This window comes from Phaethon aethereus (genome assembly GCF_964289735.1).
Source record: "Phaethon aethereus genome assembly, chromosome: 2".
Classification (NCBI taxonomy): domain Eukaryota; kingdom Metazoa; phylum Chordata; class Aves; order Phaethontiformes; family Phaethontidae; genus Phaethon; species Phaethon aethereus.
Window position 1 is genome coordinate 148,936,979 of NC_138582.1, and position 18,199 is coordinate 148,955,177.

General features: G+C 34.4%; 1 protein-coding gene across 2 annotated transcripts in view; it reads left to right on the forward strand.

The window, feature by feature from the left end:
* STAM (signal transducing adaptor molecule) overlaps window positions 1–17,533 on the forward strand; it is a gene marked incomplete at its 5' end in the record, with an annotated part of 36,129 nt that extends 18,596 nt beyond the window's left edge. Inside the window, 12 exons of one of the 2 annotated variants that reach the window (XM_082015303.1) lie at window positions 4,374–4,449; window positions 4,538–4,633; window positions 5,166–5,312; window positions 5,584–5,674; window positions 7,528–7,720; window positions 8,037–8,131; window positions 8,537–8,625; window positions 10,344–10,431; window positions 13,084–13,138; window positions 13,506–13,659; window positions 15,244–15,419; window positions 16,596–17,533. In XM_082015303.1, coding sequence (XP_081871429.1) covers window positions 4,374–4,449; window positions 4,538–4,633; window positions 5,166–5,312; window positions 5,584–5,674; window positions 7,528–7,720; window positions 8,037–8,131; window positions 8,537–8,625; window positions 10,344–10,431; window positions 13,084–13,138; window positions 13,506–13,659; window positions 15,244–15,419; window positions 16,596–16,845 — 1,510 coding nt within the window. In that variant the 3' untranslated portion in view covers window positions 16,846–17,533. The remainder of the gene's footprint in view (window positions 1–4,373; window positions 4,450–4,537; window positions 4,634–5,165; window positions 5,313–5,583; window positions 5,675–7,527; window positions 7,721–8,036; window positions 8,132–8,536; window positions 8,626–10,343; window positions 10,432–13,083; window positions 13,139–13,505; window positions 13,660–15,243; window positions 15,420–16,595) is intronic. The other variant, XM_082015302.1, reaches the window with a different exon arrangement.
* Between the last annotated feature and the right edge of the window lie 666 nt (window positions 17,534–18,199).

Genomic DNA, 18,199 nt, shown 5'->3' on the forward strand with positions numbered 1-18,199 from the left:
AGACAAAGCTAGAGATCTTCTGGTAACGTGCAGCTAAATTTTTCTGAGACAGCTGGAATTTCTGTTACAGTTTGTGGGATTTGGTTGGTTGGTTTTGTTTTCTTGTGTTTGTGTGTTTTGTTGTTGGGTTTTTTTGTTGTTGTTGTTTTTTGGGGTTTTTTGGTTGTTTTTTTTTTTTTCAATAAAACAGTGGTTTTATCCTGGCTGTGACTTTAACCTTTGTAATACTTGCCCTGCTTGTAATACACTGCCAGCTGACTCATTGCTTAAATTCAGATTCTATTAAAACTTGCTGATAGTGGGTTTTCTTTGTTTTGATGGATTATGTCATGCCATAGCAAGGTAAAGCCAAAGTTCCCCATTAAGAAGTTCAAATCAGATATTCTATGCTCTTTCAAATTCTTCTGCAGTTTACGTTCCTGTGGCGAGGATGCTAGTCTTCTTAGCTGGGATCTGCTTTAATCTTTTAACCAATTCTAGTCCAATACAAGCTGTCTGTTATTGTTTTTGGCAGAAGTTTAGATTATAAAATCTCTGCTTTATGTTTTTTCTTTGTACCAGTCATGCTCCATTGCATGCCTGCAGCATTTTAGATTTACATTGTCTTACAACTGAAGCCACAGTAGACTAGAAGGACTATTCTTTATTAAGTGGCACTTTTTGTCTGGTAGTGTTACATGGCACATTGTCTCACTTAGGTCTGCCAACAACTTGTTTACATCCAGAGTTATTGTTGGAAACCTGTTATGCTACAAAGGTGCTATGTTTTCTCTTAAGATAAATTAGTTACAGTTCTGTAACAGAATTGCTACTGTTAATTTTTACATTGCCATACAGTGGTTACAGAGAATCTCCAGTAGCTAAAATTTTATCTTTCTTCCCTTAATCCAACCAACTAAAACAGGTTTTAGCAAGTTAGAATTCCGCTGAATCTCTCTCTGATTATTTTTGTTTGTTTTTGTGAATTTTAAAATCTAATTGATTAGAGTTGATGCCAGAATTTTCATGGAAAATACTGGAAGGACAGTACATTCAGTAATATTTTTAATAATATGCCTTTTTTACAATAGCATATATAAACTGTTTCCATACGTAGCGTGGAAATATTTTGATACTTTCTGCATGTTTCACGTATCCGGTTCTTAAAATTATCTAAAATTTGTCTAACTACAAGACAATCACAGGTTTTTTTTAATCTCTGAATTTGTTTTAGGAGCTCATAGCCTGCAGTTGCATATTACATTGTTTGCATCCCATTTTTGGGGAATATTGGTAGTTCAGTGAGCAAGTTGCCTTTTCAACATGGAAACATGATTAAAACAAAGCTTTTACCATTACAGGCAATAGTTTTTTCCTGGTTTTATACAGCATTACTGAAAACTTATTTTAAAAACTTTTATCATATTTGACGGGCATTTTGAATCATCTGACTACAGAAGAGGTATAGATTTTTGGACAGTGTTGGTTTTCTGCAGTGAAAATGCTTATACAACTGAACCTATAGTTTATCATCTCTGAGTAAAATAACGTTATAAAATTTGAATGATTCATTAAGCAGAATAAAAGGAAAAATTAAAGGCCACATATACTTTAGCATGAAGTGTTCCCTCCTTCCTCAGTCACTTTAGTGCTAGCCAGTTCCCAAGTCTAATTCTGTTTGCATTTGGCTTTGAGATGGTTGTACCTTTTGTATTAACTTAATGAGACATATCAGTCTTTATGTCTTAAACTATCACAACTTCAGTTTTTCTCTGGAAAAGTTACTTAATAAAAATGATGGCTGAAAAAAAATGGAAGTCAGTGACTGGGAGAAGACATCAACAGTTGAGAAAATAGGAATGTTCATTGTACCATTTTCTGTTGGGGGTGCATATTGAAAAATTGTCATTGAGAAATGGTTTGTATTGCTGCTTGCCTAACTCTGTCCTGATTCCTTATGGATTAATCACAGCCTCAGTGAGTCAGTATTCGGGTTAGCTGATTCTTCTTTGGTCGGTTTTGTGCCTGTTCATACAAGAGAGAACAGTAAAATTGCTGACTTGATAGTCTTTCAAATGAAGTTCTTTCCCCCCCGCCCCCCCCTCAAGTTACCCAATCTCAGTAGTGTTTTACATACTTTGCAGTGTATGTATGTCTAACAGGCTGACCAGGAAGCGCTTTGACTAACTTGTTTCTAAAGGAGCGAGGAGGAAACTTGAGTCATCTGTGTAGTCTTGAGCCACACAGTCAGTTACCTTAAATTGTAAATAAACAGTAAATTCTTGAAAATAAATGAAATATTTTGTGCAAAGTATTTTAGATTCCAATTGCTGTTAATTTTGTCTTTGTGAAATAAAATATAATCAAATACATTATTTTTTTACTCTCCAAAACTAAAACTTAAATATTATTGTGGGTTTTTTTATATATTAGTATATTTTTTTTTTATATATATATATAATCTATTGTATCTCGCCCTATTTTCCCCCTACTGATTTGTTATTCCCACTCACTGTGCTGCTTCTGAAATTTTGATTATAGAATTATTGGATCAGAACTGCGGCCTGATATTTGTATAGCATGGTCTGGAGAGATGCCTAATAAATAGAATTCTGTTCTTGTGGGGTGCATGCCTTCCCTCTGATTTCTGCATTGGGCTTCTCATAATTTACAAACTAAATTGTATGATGAATTAATTTGAAGTAAAAATAAGGATTACAGTTCTGTCTAGAATGGGGATTCTTAGTCATTGGTAAGCCTGAATTATCTTTTTTTTGGTGTAGACACAATAAAAAGAGTTTTTTAAACACTGAATATGTTAAAGCATTAACACTCAAATATTGATAATTTCTGCTAAGTATATAAGCAAATAATTTTTTTTTTCTTTTAAAAGTGTTTTTATGAATTATTGAGGGGTTTCTTGTGGTTTGGTTTTTTTACCTTTTCAAAGTTGTGCTTGACACATGTGGAAGATCATTTAGTTTTGAGGCTTTCTTGTTACTTTATTACTTTTTAATAAGACTTTGGATTCCTTAATAAAAAAACCTTAGGCTAATAGTCCTGCCTCTGAATTGCTAAGCTCTTGATCCTGCATCCTACCTTTATAAATACTGGCTTAACAATTAATGGACATGCACTTCTTTGTGCTTGCGCTCGTATCAGTTTGATAGTTCTACTCATAAATTAATGGTTATGAAAAGCAGTTATTTCTGAAAATGTTAGCATGTATTCTTTCTCAATTAAAGTGAACATATGAGAAGTCTTGGATAATTAATAGATAGCAGGTGGTGCTTGCCTTATAGCCTTCATTTGTAATAATTGATTATATGATGGTATACACTGAGTGATATGTAGTCTTGCTGTGTGACAGCATTTTCTATAATTAGTACTACTAAATATGAAATGGACATTTCTGTAAAATGTAGACACTGACAAATATAGTATAGCCAAGCAGTGGTGTAACCTATACCTAAGTTTCGTGTTAGTTCTTGGATATCAGTTCAATAGAAAAATAATTTTGCTTCAAAAAAGAAAGTTACTATAAATACTTCAGAAGTGCATAAAATCTCTTAGTTTACATTTACCTTCCCTTTTCCTCTTTCCCTACTTACCCTCTTTCAGGATTATCTTTTCAGGGGTATTCAACAGCTAATGCTTCTATGCCTATGATAATTCTGACCTCAGCCTCGCTCAGCCTTCCGCCACCTTTAAAGGCAGAAAAAAATAACAGAAAGTCACACAGATTTGAATATGCTAAACCATGTCTGAAACTCCCATTCAAATTCTTTCTTAAATTTCCTTTTCACATTATTTCTACCTACCACAGCATAGGTAAGATTTGAATCTTGTATTTAATTGTTTTGAAACATTGATGTAGAATGTCTAGCAATTTTTGTAGCACTTGGCGGTTCATTGCATATCTGCTTTATAAATGTTATTCTGTAGATTAAAAGAGACTAAAGAACGTAGCAGTGGTAATTTAAAAAAAAGTAGCAAAAGGGTATTGGTAATCAGTACATAAGCAAATGTTCTTAGATATGTATGTGAAATACAGAGGAGTAGGTGCATGGACTACAAAGAATTACAGTTCTCTAATTGCAAGGGATTTTAGGCGTTTCTGGAGTATTTACAGTAATTCTTCCTAACTACAAAAGGTAATGTAACCAACTGAGAGGTTTTGATAACTAGGGAAGCTAGCAATCCTACAGATAGAAATGGCTACAACTGTTAATGTTGTTTATTTTTTTTAATGTTGCACTTACAAGCTACTAAATAATTTGCTGACCATGTTCAGCAGGGCTTGCTGTCTTTTAACATTGTCATGCATTGTCATGTGTGCAATAGGAAATATTAATTCCATTGCATTTTTTTTAAATCTGTGTTGTTTTTTTTAGGCCTAAGGACTGTCTCCGTTCTATTATGAAGAGAGTGAATCATAAAGATCCCCATGTTGCTATGCAAGCATTAACAGTAGGTCCTTTTTAATGTATTGCTTTTCATTCCTGAAAAGTTACATTGCAAAAAAATCTTCTCTGAGTTTTAATCTTTCTTTCTTTAGCTTCTAGGAGCATGTGTATCAAACTGTGGTAAAATCTTTCATTTAGAAGTCTGTTCAAGAGATTTTGCCAGTGAAGTAAGCAATGTGTTGAATAAGGTAATGTATTGCACTGATTTATATAATTAATAGAAAAGCTAAATCAGACAGAGAATTGGGGTAATCTGAAAGTGGAGTGGAATCTACTTTTGGAAGACTGGAAATTTGGTGGCAGGGGGAAGGATACAAGATTACTGGAAAGACTCTGGCTGTGAGAAAGAACTTGCTGAATGCCACTTCACACTACAGTTACTTATGTATTCTGTTCAGGGGAGGTGGAGTGTGTTGTGCTAATTAATAAATATACAGCAGTGAAACACTAAGTACAGCTGTGGTGAAATGAAGATAATACAGGGCTTTTATATAACCTTGTTCTACTCTATTTTGGGCCTAGTATGTATTATACTAGTACAAACACAATGCTGTAGTGTACTGTTCTCCCTTTCTAATAAAAATACTCCTTAATGATACACTTGGCTTCAAAATAAAGTGTCTATATAGGTTTTTATTGACAGTAACATGAAATTATTTGAAATTAAGGAATTAAGAACAGATTCGTATGTTATTTAACTAGTTTCTACTATACCTGCAGGGTCATCCAAAAGTTTGTGAAAAGCTGAAAGCCCTTATGGTGGAATGGACTGATGAATTCAAGAATGACCCACAGCTTAGTTTAATATCTGCTATGATAAAAAATCTTAAGGAGCAAGGAGTTACTTTCCCAGCTATTGGTTCACAGGTATATTATATTTTGTGATTGTTCTTAAATGGTATCACAAATTCTTTTTTTTCCTCAGTTATGTATTTTACAGTTTGTAGTCTGGAATTCTATAATGTGTTTGGCAAACAAAATGAAATCTCTCATCTTAATAAAACGTTCCTCTGAGGAGTGAAAGGCTCTGATTTACTTCAGATTTTTATATTGCAGATGAATACAAATTAAAACAGTGAACTTAATGCGTTGTCAGTTTTTTGTTGAATTAATTTTTACATCTTTCACTTTTGGCTAGGCTGCTGAACAGGCAAAAGCCAGTCCAGCTCTAGTTGCCAAAGATCCTGGTACAGCAGCCAACAAAAAGGAAGAGGAGGATTTGGCTAAAGGTGAGTGTATTTACTTGCTGACCTGTTGAATATATTGGTAAATATCAAATAAATCAGGAACAAATGTTTTGCTTCCTTCCTCTATGCGAATAGTACATTTATGGGTTATGATTATGATTTCTATTCCTTTCTTTTTGTACTCTTCCTGCAGGTCTAGAGACTAAAACTGTTCTATGGGGAAAAATATGAAAAATTCCTGGTTTTAATTTTTTTTTTTATTCCCCTTGCCAAACTGAAACAAAACAGTAAAAAATCTGCAAAATCTCATGTTAAGGACATGCTCCACTATTGAAGTGTTTGATACAAGTTCTGCACTTGGATTTTCCCTCTTCCTGGGGCAAGTGAAGCACATTCATTTGCAATTTAAACATTTGATGGAAGGAGAAAATAAGGATTATAGTTTAAATTGTATGCAAAGTTGGATTCAGTATTTTGTGTATAACTTGGTATTACTTTAAACTTTTACTCCTCTGAGTACTGCTTCTGTAGTCTAATGCTTTGATTGCTGTAAGCATAAGTGGCTGTTAAATGTTTCACTGCAGTCCTGGTAAGCAAAACTAGGATGGTTTCTTTTGATTTACTGTTGTGCTAAGGTATATTTAAAAGTCATTTCATGATCCTATACCAGACATGTGTGAAGAGTTATTCTTAGAGTGGTTTGATCTTTATGGTCTAGATACTGTTTTTTGAGGTCAAACTTAAGCAATGTAAAGACATCAAATGTTAACTCTTGTATGTAGCATGGCTTTGGGCTTAAAATCGTAACGCTATATGAGTGAAGTTCTTGTGCTAGTAGTTGGTGGATGTTTGCAGTTCCTCATCTTTGATAGAAAAGTTTTTTGTTTAGCTATTATCTAATATAACATTCATTTATTTAAATTTCCATTAGCCCATCTGTATAATGTCAACAGTTGACCTGCCAAAGTCTACTTTTCAAGGGATTTGTGTCTCAAAGGTTCAGATTCTGCATGGGTTCTCTAATGTTTGTGCTCTTGTTTTTTGTGTCCTGCTCTGTCCCTTCTTAAACATAATCATTTTCTCCACAAACCTGGAGGAGTTTAATATGACTGAAACCTTTCTGCTCAGATAAGTTTAATTGAAAATGACGAAGAAATGTAAAATTACTGAAGGAATGATAGGGAGAGGACAGGAATGGACAGAATTTTGCTTGTCTTTTTCTTAATTATGAATTAAGGAGGCAGTTCTTACTGTGAAGGTGACTGAGCACTGGCACAGGTTGCCCAGGGAAGTTGTGGAGTCCCCGACCTTGGAGATACTCAAAAGCTTTCTGGAAATAGTTCTGGGCAGCTAGCTCTAGGTGACCCTGCTTGGGCAGGGCCCTGGACAAGATGACCTCCAGAGGTGTCCTCCAACCTCATCCAATCTGTGTGATTCTCTTATTCTGTGAATTCAGGCCAAAGACTCCTGGTCTAACAGGGAAATAACGCGTACGGGAACAGCTGCATCTTTTTAATGTTTCACACGATCTGGAAAAGTTGAACATCATGTATATGCTAGTAAGAATGTAAATACTTTACATCGGTTCAAGATAATAACAATAATATAATAATAAAAAATGGATGACTTCACTAAATTATCCCATTTGTGCTCAAGTACTGTTTATTCATCCTGTCCATGGTGAAAGTCTTAGTAAATCTATGGGGAGAATTGTGCTCTCCAATTGTAAAACATCTTCTTTGTTTTTTACCACTGTTATTTTGACGTGAAAGGCAGAAGTTGATTATGATGCAACAGGAGTGGAATTATACTAAAAGTTTTCACAGAATTAAATTTTCATATCATGCAACCCATTTTTATAGGTAGTTTTCATGTGAGTAACTCTTCTTTTGTAGCTATTGAACTGTCACTAAAGGAGCAAAGGCAACAGCAAACAACACTTTCCAGTTTGTATCCGAGCACCTCAAGCCTTTTAACAAATCACAAACATGAGGGCCGAAAGGTTCGTGCAATCTATGATTTTGAGGCTGCTGAAGACAACGAATTAACTTTTAAAGCCGGAGAACTTATAACTATCCTTGATGACAGGTAATTTATATAAAATGCCTTACACTGTAAAAATCAATTGAGCATAAGTGTATCTTCTATGTCGAAGCATACATTGGGTACCATTGCAATAAAATATATTTACATATTAAATACTATATTTAGTTATCTCCTGGATTTTTTACATACAAATGTAATTGCATAAAGATTCTTGTATAAAGATTTCTACGTATATACAAATTATATTTATGCACAAGTAATATAAATGCCTTGTCAAGTGCAATTCTTAGGACTATTCCATGTGAGTATGGGTGGTTTTTTTGATGTATGGGGCTTTTAATTATTTTTTTATCTTTAGTGATCCAAATTGGTGGAAAGGTGAAACTCATCAGGGTATAGGATTATTTCCATCTAATTTTGTAACAGCTGATCTTTCTGCTGAGCCAGAAATGAGTAAGTAACAGTACATTTTTATTTATATATGTTAAGCATTGCCACAGCCACTACTATCTGCCACTACAGATATTTCTGTAGTGATATACTTTCCCTGTTTCCTTTCCCATATGATAGAGTTGACTTGCAAGTTAATGTGGTAAAGACATTTACTTGCTAAAACATTGACCTTGTGTGAACGGATGTCTTTTTAATGTAATTTACAGATTTGTTTATGAAAATTGTTTAAGTCTATGGAGATGTTTTTGGCCTTCAAAAGTCAACAAAATCCTAATTTTTTAAAAATTCTCACAGTAGATGTTTCAAATGCAAAGAACTTGGGCAACATGCTAGCTGTATAACGTTTATGTCATTGTTTTGTTTGTTTTTATTTCATAAAATAAAATCTGTCTGTTTATCTTACAGTGAAAGCTGAGAAGAAAACAGTGCAGTTCAGTGATGAAGTTCAAGTAGAGACAATAGAACCTGAGCCTGAACCAGTTTATATTGATGAAGTAAGCATGATAGAAGTACTGATTTTCAACTGCTGGTACATTTAAATATGACTTTTTTTTTTTTTGTCATCCTGTACCTCAAAAACAATTTGAAATATCAGAACATAACCAAAAGAGAATGGGAAGGGAAAGTTGATGTAGCTAAAATTAAAAAAAAAATATCTACAGTATTCGAATTTGTTCATGTGTCTTGAAGTTCTTAAGAATTTCTGAAACTGAGTTTGGAAACTGCATTCCATTTAGGGCCCTCCCTACTCCAGGATTGTACAGCTGGTCACCTCCAAACTAGAAGCTTGGTTGGAGTGATGCATTTGCTTCCAAGTTTTGCTTAAAGTACTTGAGGATACCTCAGAGATACCCATTTTGAATGCTGGCTTAGATTTATTTTCAGTATAACCACCACTGTCTTCCCTCAGTCTGAAAGATTTCTTTCCTTCTCTGAAAACTGTGAGCTTTTTGTTGCTCTGTAAGTAATATTTAGTGAGATTCACACAGTCTCTGTGATTCTGTAAAGTTCCTAGGAACTCTTAGCCCAGGATGTTTTTCCCTGCCTTTTTTTTTCTTTTTTCTTTTTTTTTATCCTTTCTGTCTCAGGGGGCTTAGAACTGTTCTCTTCAGAATTTTTTGCTTTCTCTCATGACCTTCCATTTCTTTCTCAACTAGGTTTCTGTCATTTTTTGAAATGAAAAATCAGTTACTGCCTTCCTAAAGTCCTATTTAACTCGTGCTTCAAATGCTCTTCTTCCCAAGAGATATGTTAGTTTGTAATCTGACAGAATAGTTTCTCTCAGGCCTGCCTTGAGGTGCCTTCCAACTTTTTTCCACTGTTATTCCATGTTAGTTTATGTTCTAGTGTCTTGTTTTGTTTTTAATATTATCATAGTATAATTTTTAAGGAAGCAGTTCATTTGGCTTCTTCCTGCCTTTCCTGGGGTTAAGGAGTTAAAAACATGGTTTTACTTTCCACTTTGATACAACCTATATAACTCTGGCTTGTTAAAGGCTACGTATTTGATAGCACTCAGCTAAAAAGTGATTTTTAATCATTTACATATAATGTTTGGTTAAGCAATATAGTTCACTCCAAAACAGTTTTCAAAGAGGTTATGCCTGTTAGTTTTCCACCCCTTTGTATTTTTATAAATGGGTTGCACTTAAACTGGTTAATCAAGGATGACTGAAGTCAACTGTGTAACCCCTCCAAACATCATCTTAAAAAAACCCTTTCATGTATATTAGTAATGACATTGCTTATGTGCTGGTAGGCCTCATACACTTACAAAACGCAGGATACTTTTTCAGTGAATTTGGTTTTAAGTACCTATTTTACCTACCTTTATTAAGTACTCCCTCAAATGTATTTTGTGAAAACATTTGCACTAATCCCACTAGGTGGTAGTATTGCATATGTAATAAATAGCATGGAAACTAGAAACTGCTCAGAAAATACTGTTTAAAAGGACTTTCAGGAATAAAAGGATATTCTGTATACTTTACTTGTTACTACTACTAAGTTTTATCATTTGCTTTTTCCTTCTTCAAGCATCTTCTTTCCTGCAAAGCAGCATATATGCTTTGTATTTTCTTAAAGTTAATCTAAATGAATTCCAAGTCCTAAGAGATCCAAATGGCCATTGTAAATAGCTGCTTTAATTTACTATCCTGAAAGTGTTAATTCTCCCCCCATATATGCCTTAACTACACAATTGGTGTTCTAGGATAAAATGGATCAACTCTTGCAGATGTTACAAAGTGCAGATCCATCTGATGACCAGCCAGACCTCCCAGAATTGCTTCATCTTGAGGGTAAGAAAATTTCATGGGTTTTTTTGGTTGTTGTTTTCCTCTCTAGCAATTACCTATATCAAAACAAATTGAAACTAAGCTGAAACTACTTCAGCTTCATGTGCATACCACAAGCATGCCTGAGAAAAGTGCCTGAGCCAAAATTATCTTCTCACTTCCTGTTTCCCTCATCTAAGAGACCGAAGCGCAAAATTTTAACTTAAAACCAGCCCACTCCTCTCTCAAGGAAACTACATTCCATATTCTTCCTTTTCAAGACCCAGGAATACTTAATTCAATCTTATTCATCCATTTTTTTTCCTCCATAGAGCGGCACAGCATGAGTTGCAAAAGGAGTATAAGGAAGATTCCATGAGAAGAAGCAGAAATCTGAGGCTTAGAATAGACCTGTGGGTGTCCCACATGCTTTTCACTTGCATGCGTATTTCTATAGGACTTTAATATTAGCAAATACTTTATAGAGTGCTACAAATTAGGCTAGTCTTTTAGACTATTATTCAGACTACCTCTTCAAAGAGGCATTATAGATCATTCTACCTGGGTTGATAGATGCAGCAAAAATTTTGGAAGGGCACTTTGGAGAAGGAAGTAGAGAAACTTGCCCATTATGAGACAGAAAATTGGCTTAAAAAGATGATTCAGATAGGACCAGACTTTAAGAAAATGGCAGATTGCAGGTCTGTCTACAAGTTAATGAGGAAAAAGTGCATAAGCTTGTAATCTTTTGGATATCTCTCATCTTTCCACACCCATCTGGTTCATTATAGCTGTAAATGATTCCTGTTTTAGGAACTGCACATCAGTGATGTGTCTGCACATACTCTATTTCCACTAAAGCTGAAGAGGGTTAAAAAGAAACATGAATGGTTTTATTCTTTCGAGTACCAAATATAGTTATAGAGGCTATTGTCCAAGAAGTGGATTGCCTATATCTGGTCCAGGACAAAGGCAAAGAAATTAAAGGTATGGTTGTAAGCCATATCTGGAGGTTGATTGACATTAGGAGCTCCTTTCAAAATGCATTGTGAGATTGTTAGAACAATGATGAATTTTTATATTAAACCGTGGGACTGCTGCTAGAATCTGAAAGCTGTACTGTAGTTAGATGATCACTCCCCAGCTACCTACAAGAGCTCTTGCCAAACATATGGCTGCGTATAGTTCTACAGTGCCATATTCAAGACTGTACTTGCTCTACACTCAGGTAGGCCTTGGGTGCCTCTATTTTTGGCATAGGTTCTGGGAATTTTGTTAGAGGTCTGTGTTGGATCTTGGGTTTCTACTAGTGGTGGCAGGTGTTGGTCAACATTTGACAAAAAAGCACTTCATTTTCTTCTGCCATCCAGATGTCCAGTCACAAATGTCTTTAAATGGGAGAGCTCATCCCAACACTTTCAGGAGCCCAGGGTTTGTGGTTGGCAGCAGTGCAGTCATCGTGTTAGTGTACAGACATCTAAACAATCCTTGTCATGCCTTTTACCACACTTTGTGTTATACACAAAGATAGGCAGAACTTACACCAGATTTTTTGTCTTTTCCTAGCATTTCTGGCAGTGTTACTGATCCCAGGCTCAAAGAAGCAGATGGTGCCTTTCATATAACTCTTTCACCTGCAGTTGCCTTCAAGGAACACATCAGTGATGCGCTTTAACCCATGATGGCCCAGAGGCTTTCAGGAGTTTCTGCATCTCTAATTTGGGAAAACTGAGGACAGTGTTCCAGAGCTGCTTATAATGCATTTAGGTCATCTTTGATGCCTGAATCTTTTTTTCTCATCTCTCAGTTTGAATGTTGAGTGGCTCTTGGGATTAAACGCATCTCTTGATTAGTAAATAGCTCATTGCTTGGATAAATGGGCACATTTTGCATTCTGGAGTACGGTTAGACTGTAATATCCCCTTTCAACTTCCTTTTCTTGTTTATTTTACATTTGACAAACTCCATCTTTCTGTTAGTAACTATGGTTTGCTTAACAGTTACATGAACCCCATGGCCTTATCATGAAAGTTAGTGGGAGGGTGTGCATTTTTGTTTATTTTAATGCTTTTCCATTCTACTTCTGATAAGGTTTTTGTGTTGTTTTTTGCACATGTTAGTGGTTTGAAAAAATTGAAAAAAAACCCTTCTCCCAACTAGGATTCTAGTAAGATAGCAACATGCTATTAATGTCTTTGATGTGCAGATGATTTGAATCATTGAAACCTGTTTTCCCATTCATTATTTTCATAGATAGTCTTTTTGTGGTAGTGTTAGTTGAGCACATGATCTAGGCTGCAGTGGCAAATTCTCTTCCTTGAAGAAGAGATCACTTTTCAGGTTTACCTGAACTTTTTAATGCAAAAGAGTTTCAGCTTTACACTCCTTGGATGTTAAAAGTGTCTTGTTCCACTGTATTTTTATTGTCTTTTAAAAATGCACTTTTAAAACTGTACCACTACTGAAAGCTTCATCTGGATCTCATTCTTAAATTATTCATGACACTACCTCTGTTTCTATAACTTTTTTGGCATACAGATGATAGTAGTGATTTAAAAAAATAATTGGACTAGCATCTACACATTTCTATGTGATAATTTTTTTTAAAGCTGCTTTCTGACTTGCGGTATGGAAATCTTTATTACTTTGATATATTTTAACGTCTTTCTATTCTAGCAATGTGCCACCAGATGGGACCTCTCATAGATGAAAAGTTGGAAGATATAGACAGGTAAAAAAAGTAAAATGTTTTGACTCAAATTAAGATCCATACTTAGAAATACCAGTTTTGTTACTTAATGGTATCTTAATAATTTCTGTGAATACTATCAAAGATGATAGGTGTATTTATTAATAGCTTCTCATCTGGGAGGAGGTCTAAAGGTTTTTTTTCCCTAGTCACATAATATTTTATAATATTGTAGCATTGGACATTCTGCTACTTGTCAGGCATCACTTCACAGGCCGTAAGAATATGTTGCTTCTTACACCTCATGCAAATTTCCCTATATTGTCTGCTGTGTAGTGAAGTTATCTAAATTGCGGAATAAGCAATTATAATTCCTTATTGTAAATAAATTTACAAATATATTTTCTAGGAAGCATTCAGAACTTTCAGAGCTCAATGTTAAAGCAATGGAAGCTCTTTCTTTGTATAACAAATTGATGAATGAAGACCCAATGTATTCCATGTATGCAAAACTACAAAACCAACAGTATTATATGCAGTCATCTGGTGTTTCTGGCTCTCAGGTATGTATGTATGTATGTAACCTTTAATAGCCATTGACATTATCAAGTACATACTGAGCTATGGTTGATTTCTTACAAATTATTGGTGATAAGCAGTTTTTTGCATAAGCTAACTTTTTTACAAAACTTGCTCAAATGTTTTTTACAGTATACTTCTCTACATTACTAAAATAAACATATACTGATATATAAAGCGTGGTGGATCATGTTGTTTGCAAATAATAATTTATTTCCTATTTCTGCCCTTCTGTTCCCACCACCTTTGCCCCCTGATTTGGAAACCTCTTTTTATGATCCTTGTTACCTTAATGCTAGGTTAAAATAATCTTGCTCCCTCAGAGATAATCTCAAATGAAAAAGTAGTGTTTTCTCTCTTGAAAAAAAAAAAAAAAATTGTTTTCAGCTGCAAGCTTTGGATATTCTTCTTTTGCAGGTTCTCACACTTTTAGATCTTTTCAGTTCAGTTCATTTTGAGCAAAGAAAAAGCCCATCCTGTGCTTTGAGTTGTACATAAAATTAAAAATTACCTAGTTCTAGACCTAGTTCTTTTAGCTTCCTACGAATATGTACTTTCTTTCTGCGTCTCTTAAAGAGGAGGATGTATGTTTTTGCAGTGTCATTGAGAGGAACACTTTCTTATGTTCATAGGTGATAAGCAATCATATCGTGACCCTATCAAATAATATTAATGTTTTATAAATGAGCATGTTTCTAGGAATTCTTAAAGGGAAAAACTGGATTTTGCGGTGAAGATGAGCCAGTATAAAGTTCTGAAAAGTTAGGAGGTTTCATGCCTTTGCCTTCTAAAATTCTTTTGCAATATTGATAAGCCTTCTGTGTCATCTGAGATTTATAGAACTTAAGACAGAAGGGCTGTATATCATGAACTTAGATGAACTCAGTTGCGCGTGAGACCTGATAATTTCTGCTAGTAACTTGTGTTAAGCCAAATAATTAATGATTGAACAAAAGCATAGGGTTTAGAAATTTAGTCTTGATTTAGTATACTGTTGACATATGTACTAGCAAGCTTTTCCTGTAGTTAGTTGTAAAAATTACTTCATTTTCAACTTAAATTTTCTTAAGACCTCTTTTTCCCTTCTGCCCTACTCAATTTTACAATGTCAGTCTCAACAGTTACATGAAATGATAGGTTAACTAACAACACAAAAATAATACGTTACTGGCTTTCCATTTTAACGATTCTACTTAGTGAAACATTTCTGGGCATCAAAAGGTATTGTGCTTTGGACTTCTATTTCTTACATGATTAAATCTTTTGGTATTTTAATTCAAAAGTAGAAGCTCTTAATTAGCATGAGTGATAGTCATTAAAATAAAATTTGGAATACAAGTTTTCCAGTAAACTATTTGACCTTTTTGGTACTGGAGCCTGAGGTTAGAAATGTAAATGCGTTCCTTTGAAAATCTGGTAATTTTTTCATATTGCAGCATTTACTAGAAGACAATCAGTTGCTTTCTGACAAAAAGGTTTGAGAGGCTGTCTTTACATTCTAAAGTTAAATATTAAATACCAAATTTTCTGGTATTTTATTTTTAATATTCCTTTATTTAACCTCCTAGGTTTATCCGGGCCAACCTCAAAGTAATGCATATTTGGTGGCAGGGAGTGCACAGATGGGCCATATTCAAGGCTATAATCTTCCTCCTGAACAACTCTCTTCTCTCAGCCAAGGCACAGTTACTCCATCTGCCAGCTCAGTACTGCCTGGTCAGCCTGCACAGACATCTTACACAAAGTAATTTTAAATATCTTTCCCATTCAACTTCAAATCAATTTAAATATAAAGGACTACAGATAATATTTAAAGGAGATTTTTTTTTCTTATGGAAGTATAATATGAAACACTACTGAAAGATAGTTCAGTGGAATTATTTCCAGTGTGCTTTTTGTTATGTCATATGTTTGGTAAAAATTCCTGACAAACTTCAAATTTTTATGTTGTTTTTATAATTTTTTCCGGTTTGTAATTTTATATGTAGGAAATATATATTTTTAAATGTATGTATATATATTTCTTTTACATGAAATAAAAAATAGAGAAAATTATATAGACATGACCGATGATCTTTTAAAAAATTTTTTTAGCTAACTTTTACTATATATTTAATGATGAAGATTATCTGCTGCTCTGGCTGGTTTTGCATAATTTCTGAGATCATGTATATTGTATTGTTCTTTTTTTCAAATACCTTACTGTGGAAGCATGGGGAGAATTATGCTCATTTTGGTAAAGTAGTGAATGGACTATGAATACTTACTACTCTATGTGGGGAAGCTGTATAAGCTTTAGCTACAAGTGGCTTTCAGTTTTGATTAGATGCCCAAAGATGCTTAGCTTTGGCTAATCTACCTATACTGTGAAAAAGTTTTGAATTGACCTTAGGAAGAGATTAGGGTTTTGTGGGTTTTTTTACTCTCTGTATAAAGTAATTTTATTTTATAAAATTGGGAGAGACATCCATCTTGAGTTACTAAAATATTTGTTAGTCTCTGTCCCCCAAAGTTACTTATTTAGGGTGGTAAGACATATATTAATGAAGTGAGTGTCTGCATATTTCACCTGACTTGTTTTGCTATTTTAAACAGTTGGTTGGGTTTTGATTTTTTTTCATGAGCAGAATGTAAGATAGATGGGATCCCATGTTGCATGTTAAAATGAACAAAGTATAGATTCACAGTCTAGTTTTAAATCTATGGAAGGTTTGTTAGGTGTGTTAAAATCTGAGGAGTGTGTTTAAATTTTAATTAGAATATTCATTGGCTATAGTTTTAAATACACAAGGTGTCTAGGCCTAGGAGATTTTTGTGTGTATATATAGAACAGCTGAAGAAGCAATAAAGTGTTGCTGTTCTGTTGGTAAATTGTTTGTTAATTCAACTTTACATTTTTTTAATTTTTTTTTTTTTCCAGTGCAATGGTTGGCTCTGTTGCTGGAAATACTTACTCTAACCAGGCTTCAGTGTATAGTCCACCAGCTGCTACTGTTGATGTTGCTGCTTATCAGAATGCTGGAACTAATATGTCCCAGGTGCCAAACTATAACTTAGCATCTACACCTCTGCCACAGACAGCAGGCAGTCAACAAGCACCGCCACAACAACCACAGCCTCCACCACCTCAACAACCACAGCATAGTTACTCACAGAAGGCTCTGCTATAGGATCCAGGACTTCTGATTCCGAATCCTCTTTAACCTCTGCTAAAGGCAGTTGGCAATTCTATGAGTTTCTTCCTTTAATCTCTTTAAACTTTGTTTATCCTCAGCTTAATAAGCATCTATCTTGGTGAACAAGTTCAATTTGCACTGACTTTTTAGGATTTTTTTTTTTTTTTAATTTTGCAGAGGAACAGATATATTTAGGACATTTAATTCCTTTTAAAATGCCTAAAAATTGGTACAAGATTATTTATGTCTGGTAAAATTGGCTAGTCTGTGAAAACTCAACACTTGCAAGCTGTTGTGGCATATATGTTATGTACATATAGTGTGTGATTGCAGTAGTGGCCATTTCGTATAGCTATGGTGATCATGTGAATATATTTAACACAATGTTTAAAAATAGTTTACTATTTTATTTTAATCATGAGCTGACAACCGTGTTTCATAGTTTTGTCTAGTTTTATGACAGATGTGATGTCTTTTTCCAATGCAGGAAAAGCAGTAATTCTGCATATCATGGTTACATTTACAAGCTAAGGTCTGTACATGAATTTACGAACTTACCTGAGTCTAGGTTTCAGTACTTCTTGAATTGAACAAAAGTCTACCATGACTATTAGATGGCTTATCTACCAAAGTTAAACTAGTTAACCAGTAAGTGATTTGGGGGGATAACAGCAAATTATGATTCTGCTTTGGATATAATTAATAAATTAAAACTACTATTCAGAGGCTGCTAAACATACCATGGGACCATGCAACAGATCAGGATCTTGCATTTTATCATGAGAAGCATGTAATTTATTTTTTCCAAGTTGTTTCTTACAGTGAGAACCAGAACTGTATTCTATACGTGTTGGTAGAGATTACACCAAAGACAGAGGAATTGAGTTGGAGGAGAAGCGATGATGGACTTTTAAACTGGAACAGACAACATGAATAACACTACTTTATTCAAGTCTTCTTAATTAGAACATGGAGAATTATGGACATTTAAATCACTTTGCTGAACAAACCTTCAGGGCTTTATTTTATCTCTTGTGGCCTTGCTTAGCAATTTGTTCTGTTTACTGTTCTTACGCAAACACTTCTGCCTTAAACATCTGTTTCAATTTCCAGTTGAACCATTTGAGTTTATTAGTCCTTCTATAGTGTGAATAGTTTATGAGGCATCTTATTTCCATTCATTTTCAGGTTACTTTGAATTCTCTTCTGCAGCAACATGCCTTTTTTAAACCCTGGCATTTCTCAGTAAGTTAGGCAGGTGGCTCTAAGGCATGATATTTTCTTTCTACAGCTGAGGTGCTGCAAAAGGAACATGGTAATGGAAGGCAGCATTTTAGATACACCTGAT